The sequence below is a fragment of the Lupinus angustifolius genome, chromosome LG19 (assembly GCF_001865875.1).
Source record: "Lupinus angustifolius cultivar Tanjil chromosome LG19, LupAngTanjil_v1.0, whole genome shotgun sequence".
Classification (NCBI taxonomy): Eukaryota; Viridiplantae; Streptophyta; class Magnoliopsida; order Fabales; family Fabaceae; genus Lupinus; species Lupinus angustifolius.
This window is the reverse complement of record NC_032027.1, coordinates 9,601,956-9,612,848: the sequence shown is the minus strand read 5'-3', so window position 1 is coordinate 9,612,848 and position 10,893 is coordinate 9,601,956. Positions and strand designations below refer to the sequence as shown.

The 10,893-nt window shown below is 36.6% G+C and overlaps 1 protein-coding gene across 1 annotated transcript; it reads left to right on the top strand.

Moving 5' to 3' along the window:
* LOC109333742 (uncharacterized protein ycf20) lies at positions 1,123-4,656 on the top strand. Its single transcript, XM_019569307.1, has 2 exons — positions 1,123-1,305; positions 3,979-4,656. The coding sequence occupies exon 2, from the start codon at positions 4,033-4,035 to the stop codon at positions 4,474-4,476; it is 444 nt and encodes a 147-aa protein (XP_019424852.1). The 5' UTR covers positions 1,123-1,305; positions 3,979-4,032; the 3' UTR covers positions 4,477-4,656.

Genomic DNA, 10,893 nt, shown 5'->3' with positions numbered 1-10,893 from the left:
TCAATTATATTTATTTAAAAGAGTTTTTGACTTTTTCTAGATCGGACAAAAATGAATATTCACACTTATTAATAAATTTATTCTTCTTATTATAATTATTATAAATAAGTACCGTGTAGATAATGTTGTGGAACACAAGCTGAACTATATAATTAATAATTTTTATTTATATATAATTATTAGTGTTATTAAACTCGAACCGATCAATGACTCGGTCAAGACATTAAGTCACATGTTAGACCAGTTAATTCGATTTACATTAAAAATTCTAGAAAATACATAATATTAATTAACATTATTTAATAACTCTATATTTCAAATTTAAAAATATTACCTTACGTAATTAAATTAACAACAAAAAATATTTTACTACTATAAAATGTCATGCTCATGTTGAAAACGTCATCAAACAACTTATGTATTATGCTTTAATTGCAAGAAAAATGCATATACTTAAGTTTGAAATTTAATTAAACAACGAAAATTTAGCTATAATATAAGTTAACAAATAAAAAATATAATTACAAATAAGTTAAAAGTTTCTTCATCTTAAAAAACAACATTATTTTTTGGTTGTTTTAAAAAAAAATTATTTTTTGATTGACTCGAGCGTCCAACCGGTTCGACCACCTGAGTCACTGATTTTAGGCTTAAATAGATCGATCGAACCGAATTAATCTAATTTTAATGAAAATCGCTTAGATGAGAGGCTCAGATTGGTCAGATGTCCGGTTCATGGTTCACTCGGTCTAAGCCGATTTTTATAACACCAATAATTATATATAAACGTAAAACTATATAATTAACAATTATGTATAATTATATTGAAGTAATATATCTCCATTTTCTTAGGACCAGAGTAAAACTAAATGTTTGTGTTTCATTTTTTTTAAATTTTAAGTGAACTGTCCGATTTAATTGTCGAGTTATTCCACTTTAACATGGTTGGACTACAAATTTTCTAAATTTAAATTAGTCAAACTTTCATTTGGTAAATACCACAAACCAAAATTATTTTTAAATTTGATCAATAATTAGTAATTAGAGTGGTAGGAACATCCCGTCCACTCAGGTTCTCACAATAGTGTTGTATCAAAAAATAAAGTTAGAGATAAGTGGGCCTCAAATCTTGTCAACTAGTTTGAGGTCCCAAAACAAATCATTGTGGGAGAGACGCTGCATCGTCTTCGTTGTTGCCTTCCCTGCCGAGGTCTTCAGTCCACACATTTCACTCGACTGTTGAACCTTGACTATCCTCTTTCATCCGTACGAAGAACCAAGGGTTTCTAGTTTCTGGTCAATCAGGTACACTTCACAAATAGTTTCAACCATCTATATTGCCAACTTGGTTTCCAATTACTTCATAATCTTAACCACATTTTGTAATCACGTTTTTGCCTTTTGTTTCTCTGCTGCCCAATTATTATTATTTTATTTCTGATTGTTGGAATTAAATAAGAATAGAAAGATGGGTAATGGTTTAATTTTTTGTGTGATACAAAAAGATTAGAAATGAATGCATTATGAGTGAAAGTTGGAGTAAGCATATTATAGAAAAGATGATAAAGTCGTATCTTAAGTGATTTGGACATGTGTGGTGGAGAATGTCAGATGCCACGTTAAGAGAGTATAACAAATGGAGGTTAGTCCAATTCCTAGAGGGTAAGTGTTTTAAAATGCAGTTGCTGCCACATTGTGTTGTAAATTATTTTGTGAGTAAAAAAAAATTTGAAAACGATGCAGCCCGATACGGTTGAGCTGCGGCCTGATGCGTCCAAATGTGGTCTGATGCGGTTGCATTGTGGCCTGTTGCAGTCACATAATTGTGATTTGGTGTCACACCACAATTGCGGTGTGATGCAGTTGCGGCGGTCACCGCAACCGCAATTTGAAACACTGTAGAGGACTATAGGCGAAACAAATAAGAAAGACTTAGATATCAATATTTTGTCAATAAATATGATGTATGATAAAGGACTATGACGTTGCTTGATCCATGTTGCTGACTCCACGAGTAAGGCTTGATTTGGTGTTGACAGAAAATAGGAAATATATTATAAAACTGTCAAATGGCAATATGGCATAGAGTCATAGACATATCATAAACACAGATAACGTGATGAAGGTTGGTTTCTTTTCAGTAGTTTAATATAATATGTTGTAAATTTTTATGGGTTTGATAAATCTTGTTGATTCCATGAAATGTTTAATGATCAATGAGGTTCTTTTTTCATCCTGTGGTTGACTTCCTTTCTCCTCTTGTTGCCTTGCTGTAAATGTGAAAACTGATGAGCATTTAACTTCTGTCATGGCAATGGCATACTAAAGAGAGCTTGAGAGAGTGTGAAGTGACTTTGCATTCGCTTGCTTTGACGTTAACCGATGTTGATTCACATGTGATTTTAATTTATCGAGTTGACAAATGGATAAGTGAAAGGGATTTAAATCACGCTGTCATGTTCTAAATAAGTTCTGTTTTGGTGCTTAATTGTTTTACTAGGATAATTATAATAGAATTTAGAGGAGTGTTCCATGAAAGGAATTTGGTGGACGATGTTGTTTGATTCCTATTTTGCCTTGTGATATTAAAATGGATGAGTGTATAAATTCTTGTTCGTTGTCTGTTGATGCTTAATACATTCAGGTTGTGTTCTTGAGTGTGAAAAATATGACATTATGTCGATATGTGTGGTGTCCTATTTTGGCTCTTTTTATGCGAATCTAATTGCTAGCTTTTGGGCCGATTCATGTCATTGGGTTGCATTTTTGTGTGGCTGTTCGGCGGACCCAAAATTTTAGGTAGCGAGGGAACAATAACTTACAACTACAAATTTTAAGTGATGGAAGCAAATCAACATACAAATATAAATGCATGAGTACAAATGACCAAATACTATCACATGTAATTAAAAAATTGGGAATTTAGTGGGGGCACATTCCTACATTTGAGCATACCTGAGTTTGTCCCTGGCTGTTGGTGTTCATCAGGATGGTACACTTTTATAGGTGTCTGTCTGAATTTATGCTGTCATACAGTAATCTGAGTTTTCTTTGAAATCTCCTTCTATTTATAACATGGTTTACTGACTTCTTGAAATCTCATTGTAGATTTTGTGTTGAACATTTGATGATGAATCTAGTTTGTATTCCTTATTGATACATTCGGCTTGGTTGTTAAGCTAGTTAGGGGCCAAAGTGCTAAAGAAAGGCCCAAACGTTCTCATACTATTCCTAGCTGGCACAAGGATTATGTCATGAAGTAATGATTGATTTTATTCCTTTTCTGTTATGACCAAATCTTCCTTTATGTAAGATCCCACCAAATGTATGGTTGAGATCATTTCAAATTTCCCTTTTCCTTTCTATATAAACTGTTCAGTGATGATGATAAATATATGGATAATGAATATTCAGTAAATTTCTGGTGATAGTTTTCTTTTCCTTAAGTATATCAAACTTCCTAACATTTTGGTGTGCTTAAGGCCTAACAATTGGTGCTTTAATTGAGAGTTTTGCTACAAAAAGGGTTACCTATAGGCTGGATTAAGGTGTATTACTGAATACTTATAGGTAAGTGAAGCCACTAAAAGAGAAAGGGCTACCATCAGGTTAATGCCCATAGAGTGAAAGTCGTCGTAGACGTCAACTCTTAAAGGGGCAGCAATGTTAGGAGTCCCACACTGGGTAGCATAGCAAACTCAATATGATACTTAAGCTATGAGGTTCTCCCACCTAATAGACTAGTCTTTGGGTTGGACTCTCCTCATGTGCTTAAGTCCTAATAGCTATTTGTAGAAATAACATGATACATGAGATAATTTAAGAGCTGAAAAGGATGTGAAGAATGAGGGACTCTTTGGGTTTGTATTTCAGTTTTGAATTCAAAAATGTTAACTTAACACTCTCCAATCTCACTTTTTATAGTATGAATTTGTGATGGTCTGACATGCAATATTTTACATCTACCAACTTTCCTAGGTTGCTGTTTGACTTTAATAATTCTTGGTAGAAGCCAGACAAATTGCACATTCAATGAGCTCGATCTCGATAGCCCTCAGATTTGGCACAGTTCCTAAAACCAAAGTTAGTGTATCAGGAAGATCCATATCCAGATCTGCCTTGGCATTTCGCGTTTTAGCTGTGCAAGAGAATGGTGGACCACGGAGACTAGTGGACATTATCAGAATTGTGCCTGAGCTCTCAAGGAATTATTTTAGAAGCCCTTCTCGCCGGGCTTTGTTTGGTGGAATCTCCTTGTTGGGTGGATTTTATGTTGCACAAACAATCTCACTGTCTTTTGGAGCTTTAGGAGTCAATGATGTTATTGCTGCAGTTGTATGTGTTCTTCTTACAGAGTACGTGACTAAGTTCTATTACAGCAGGCCAAAAGTTACATTCCCAATTGCTCTTCTCAACAACTTTAAAATGGGTTTCACTTATGGGCTCTTCATTGATGCCTTTAAGCTTGCTAGTTGATCTTTAATATCTAAATGCAGCTTCTCAACATTTTTGCTTACCTGGTTCTTGAAATCAAATAGTGGTTTGGTTGTTTACACACCAAACTTGTAATTAGAACTGGCTTCTGAGCTATCCTATTGTTTTTTATATCCCATTTTCCCTTAAATCTATAATTGCATATCAATTATTTTTCCCTTATATTTCTTCTGTTTTACTTTCTTTGTAATTTGTTTGCTCTTTTCACCTTAATTATGATTCTGTTAGGCTCTAATAATCCTGTACCTTACATTTGTGCTACAAAGTTGATTTGTGTTTATGGGGACCTATAGTATAAAATGGCTACATAGGGATGGTAACCCGGAATTGTGAAGAGATGGTTTCTCATATGGGTGGATGAGAACTAGAATTACAACTATCCTTTTTGGTTTACACTTTATCCTAGCACCCGGAAATCTATGTTTGGTTCTGCTTTGTTGCTCAGGCAGTTTACAAACTGATTGGTTATGAAGCAATTTAGCAGTTTAAAAAATACAGAATGCTTATAGCAGAGGCCAAAACGGTATTTGGATCTGTTTCATCTCATTGTCCAGACTAGTGAAATTCTAGGTGAATAGGATTGGACCTATATGATTGTCGATCAAGCCCGAATGGTCGGCCTAACTAAGGAAAGAACAACAGTGGTAAGAAGTGGGCTAGGCAGCACCTACACAACCAAAAATCTATGCTATAAGACTGATGTTGCCTGAACAACGCATACCCTGCTACAAAGCTGAATATGTTCTCTGAACACTAAGCTAAACTCTGTCATGTGGTGGGGTAGACCTAATATACAATTGCAATAGTATTGATCAGTGACAAGACAACTCACCTTGAATAAGGAACTATGTCAATCAGAACATAGATGTAGTAGGGCCATTTGACACAGATAAAACATCCTATGTTAGTCTAGAAAATACATGGCATGATGACTCGTCATGAATAAATCATCCCACTCTAGAATACACTTAACTCAACTTCTCTATAAATAAGAGATCTACTTCATAATAAAGACATACGTACACTCTATATTCTCATACCCTCACTATATATTCTTCCTACATATCTTCACTTATACTGACTTGAACGTCATAGTTCCATTTTAGGTACTCACCCACGACGGTCTAAGGTCGACTCTTGTTCGGATACAACAGGAAAATCAATATTTCGACCTAACACCTATGTAACGAAGAACAATGACATTGTCTATGGCTTACCTAAACCATGGTAACCACCAGCACACCCGACAATTGCATCAAAGGAGCGTAAACTAATATCTCTCCTGACCACAACATTCTCTCTCAGTGTTCAATCACACATACAAGACTCCAACTAAGACAATAGAACACATTGCACAACCGTTGGACTAGCCCAACCCACCACACAATAGATTTTCCCAATGATAGAGCGACAAGAATAACTTATTCAACAAGAAGCCCAAATGTTGGCTAATGTTAAACAATAAAAAACAATGGGTACAAATACTAACTATAGATCACTTATGCCAACCCAAGAGGCATATGAGGCTGAATTTACTGGTGTGTCTCAACCCAAAAATAGGACAATCCTAGAGCCGAATCCACAACCTACCACACATCACCATTAGAACCAAACAAATGCATGGCCAAACACCCTTTTCACGCCTGAGATGATGTCATTCACCATGTCAACCCATTTAGTCGACCCCACAAACATCCAACAATACAATAGTACCACCAACCCTCAAGACCATCTAGATGCCTTTGAAACATCAATGTTGTTTCATGGAGCATAAGACCCTATTATGTGTTGAGTTTTCCCTCTAACTTTAAAGCGCACATCCTTATAATAGTTCACCCATCTTGAAACCAACTCCACTAGTCAATGGTCCAACCTAGCAGACAAGTTCAACATCTGGTTCACTAGAAGCAAAGAGCAGCCTTACTCTTCCTACACCTTTTCTAGCATCGAGCAAGGCTGACACGAATCAATCAAGGATTACTTGGACAAATTCAATGAAGCTTCAATAAAGTTCACGATCTGAATCCAACTGTGGCCGTACACTTCCTAGTTCCCGGGCTACAACACGAACTGTTGAAGATAGAGTTAGCGAAATACCAAGTAACCAACATGTAGGATCTACATGCTCAAGCAGAAAAGTTCATTAATTTGGAAGAAACCTCATAGGCCCAAACAAAAGCAGAAAAGTAGAGCCATAACCCTAAAGGGAACAAAGGAGAACCTCAACATATTGAAACAAAAAGGCCTCTAAAAAATCCAACTATGCAGTATATACCCCCCCCCCCCTTCTTCAACATAACCTTATCTAAAATCCTACGCGAAGTCCCATTATAAGGTAAGGTTAGAGGGACCAGACCAAATATTTTGAATTTCACAACAACTTTAGCCACAATACTAACGGTCGCTCTCAACTTCATGTCACAATTGAAGATCTTGTTTAATCTAGTAAGTTGAGACACTTCATCACTAATCAACACCACTCACAATAGATGAGACCATCATCGCCCCAACGACGAACAACTTCTATAAGACACTCCCCCTACCAACACAAAGACGATCACCACCTCAGGGAAAGGCTGATAGGTACAATCGAGACTGCCAAAGAAGAATCACCTTTGGGAAATTATGCAAGTAGCTGCCCGAAATGACCTCCACCTATTAACCTCAAGTAGACAAACCCCACACATGTCATTTGATGACCATGATTATGAAGGGGTCACCAAGGGACATGATGACCCATTAGTGATAATAGGAAGACTCATTAATAAGAAGGTTAAAAGACTCTTTATTACCAAAGAAGCTCGACGAACATCATGTTCGAAGATTTGTTTGAAAAGTTGTAATTGCACGACTATGCCTTGTTACCATATGAAGGTCAATTGGTTATTTTTACAGGAGAATGAACCACCCTAGAGGATACATTGAGGTCTAGTTGACCATGGGAGACTAACCCATCTATAGAACAATCAAAACTAAGTTCTTGGTCATTGATTGTAAGTCAATTTATAATGTGATCATTGGCTGACCAACCCTCAACGCGTTAGAAGCCATCATCCCATACCTCACATTTGCATGAAGTTCCTCTCTCAAAAGTCAAGACCTCCAAACATGCAGGCCAAAGGTGGCAAACACAATGTGTACATTGTTATCACCAAAGTCTCAACATTAACCACATGTCGACCCACATACCCCTACCTACCAAATGATCCAATCATATCTTGATTGTAGAACATGAAGGGGAGAAAATCTCATTGCAATTGGGAACCCAAGAACACTAGCTGGTCTACATCGGGAACACCCTCCTAGAAATCCAAAGGAGAAAACTCATAACTTGTCTCCACGCCAATAATGACCTATTTGCCTGGACAACATGTGACATGTCTGTGATAGATCCATCAATCATTAACAACATGTTTGAGCACCAAGCATGTCACTCTTAAAAGAAGAAAGATGGGGGGCAAGAGAAAAGATGTTGTACATTGTAAGATCAAGATGACAAACTAAGATGGGGGTGAATTAGTTTTCTGCACTAAAAATGTAAGAGTATGTAGCAGCAAAAATGTTGCTTAAAATTAACAAAGTACAAAATATAAAATGTAAAGAGTAAAGAGAAGAGTAAAAGAACACAAAGTTTTATACTAGTTCACCTTCTTGTCCACCGAAGGTTACATTTAGTCCTCTTGCAACACGAGAGTTTCAATTGACATGATGAGTTGCAATTACAGATCTTACCCCGAGATATCTGGTACATCACACACTCACCAATATCTCCCACCCTTAGAAGAACTCCTCTTCTAAGAAACACTCTTCCCTTTTTACCACACCTTATGGTGAAAATATACAATAGGTGAATGAATAAATTTACTTAGGGCAAGGATTGCTTTACAAGATATGACATTTCTACCACTTGCAATCCCTAGTATCTTTCTATATAAAAAGCACATAATTCTCTTTAGTATTTTAATTTATGAAAACTAAGAGAAAAATACTTATATCTAAAAGTTAAAAGTTAAGTTGCAAGAACAAAGTGCAAAAAAATGTTAGAAAGCTTGTATGAAAGTTGTTTTAAAGTTCTGTATGAATTCGGGTATTCCATAGCCTTTAAATAGGCTTCCAACCAACCAATATACCTCAAGAGAAAGGTAAGAGACATTTTCAATGAAACCCATTCGTTTTGGATGAAAGTTAGTCAGTTTGGATTTGAAAATCTGGTGACAACTCTCTATATCAACTATAGTAATCTAGTAACCGATTGCCAAAACTCACTGCCCAATTGAGTAATTGACTACTATTTGACTAATCAGTTACTCTATGTTGTTTTTATTGGGTAACCTATTACTCAGTTTGGGTAACCCGTTACTCAGTCCCAATAACCTATTACTCACTATTACATAGTTTAAGTGATCTGTTACTCAAGTCTAGTAACCTGCTACTTAGCATTTTGAGAATTGATTTCTTTTGATTCTAAGTTTTCAATTTGTTTCAAAAAGGTTTTCACTATGAGCAATACGACTAAGTATACAATAAAATTGAGGATAGAAGTATCTAACTTAGAAGACTCTAAAACCTCTAATCTTTTGAAACTTTGTCTTCTATGTCTTCAAGGTCTTCTCTCATTTTATTCATTTTGGTGATCTTGATGTCTTCATCAAATTCGTGTCAAGATCATGAACAAGATCTTATTCATATACACTACATTGACCTGAACAAAGGTTATCCCAAGGATCCATACCATTTTCCCAACATAGACCATTTGGTGGATAATTCATCTTATTATCAATATCTCCCTTCATGGATGCCTACTATGGATACAAATAGATTTCAATGTACTCCTACATCAAGAGTCTCCCTTAAGAAGACCATGTCACTATTATTCATGAGATATTCATTTAGTTGAGGAAATTTAACATGAGGCTAAACCTAGAGAAGTGTACCTTCAACATTGAGGCGGGTAAATTCTTAGGCTTCTTGCTAACAAGCCGGTGAATTGAATCAAACCTAACCAAATGTCGGGCCATCCGAGACATGAGAAGACCTAGAAAAATATAGGTAGTCTAACAACTCAATGGTCACCCATCCACCCTATCACAACTCCTCCCATCATCAGCTCGAGACTCTCTTCCTCTTTTCCAACTACTCAAAAAAGGGGAAAAGTTTGATTCGTCCAATGATCATGAGAAGTCCTTCAACGTGTTGAAGACCACTTGACTTTCCCACCCATACTGACTAAACGAGCACTAGATGAAGTATTATATGCCTACCTGACAGTAATCGATGAAGTTGTAACTACAGCCTTGATTTGAGAAATAGAGGAGGGACAAAGCCCGATATACTTCACCATCAAAGCGTTATAAGCGTTATAATCCCGATATAATTCCTCAAATCCCAAGGGCAATAGGGGTGACATCATGCTGGATAATGAGCAAGGTATGACAATTGAACACTCCTTGACCTGCACCTTACTAAAATCTAATAACCAGGCGGAATATGAGGCCTTTTATATGCATCGAGTTAGAAAAAGAAGTCAGAGCGGACAAGGTGGCCATATGTAGCTATTCACAACTAGAAGTTTCACAAATAGCCAATGCTTTTCAGACCAAAGATCATCTCCTAACCAAGTACTCGTCTTAAGTAAAAGATTTGATAGTCAAGTTTTAAGAAGTGACCATTCACGATGTCCTTAGAGAGTAGAATGATCAGGCAGACATCCTATCGAAGTGAGAAAGTACCAATAGCCCTAGTATAATCATCCCGTCATCCAAGGATCCACCCTCAAATACAACATTATGCCAATAACCGAGGTAGATCCATCGACGATTTGGACTAGGCCAACCATCTAATACTTGCATACTGACAACCTACCCTCAAACAAAAAGGAATAACATAGATTCTCGTGGTACACCTTGACCCAAAGATTCCTAGACAAGAGGGGTTTCTCAAAACCACTCTTCAAATGCATTGGGATAAAAATGGCAAAATATGTCGTGAGGGATGTAAATGAAGGAAGTTGCTGAAACTACTTAGGAGCGGCCTCATTGGGCAAGAAAATCCCGTGGGTGAGTACTATTGGCCAATAATGGAGAAAGATGCCTCCAATCCGACTAGGGTGTGCAACCAATGTCAATGGTTCGTAGACTTCTATAAGGCCCCACCTAAAGAGCTAAAAACAACCATGGCCCCATGGATGTCCTACAAGTGGGGGATGAATATCTTAGGCCCTTTCCCTCAAGCTGCCAACCAACTGAAGTTCTTGATAATTGTTGATTACTTTACCAAGTGGATAAAAATAGAAATATTATAAACCATTTCTTCCTCGAACATACAAAAATTCACTTGGAGAAACATAATCACACGATTCAGGATTCCCATTGCTGTAGTCACTGACAATAAGATAAAACT

Excerpts from the sequence above, each read along its gene's own strand:
- LOC109333742 (XM_019569307.1), top strand. The coding sequence starts at position 4,033 with ATGAGCTCGATCTCGATAGCCCTCAGATTTGGCACAGTTCCTAAAACC.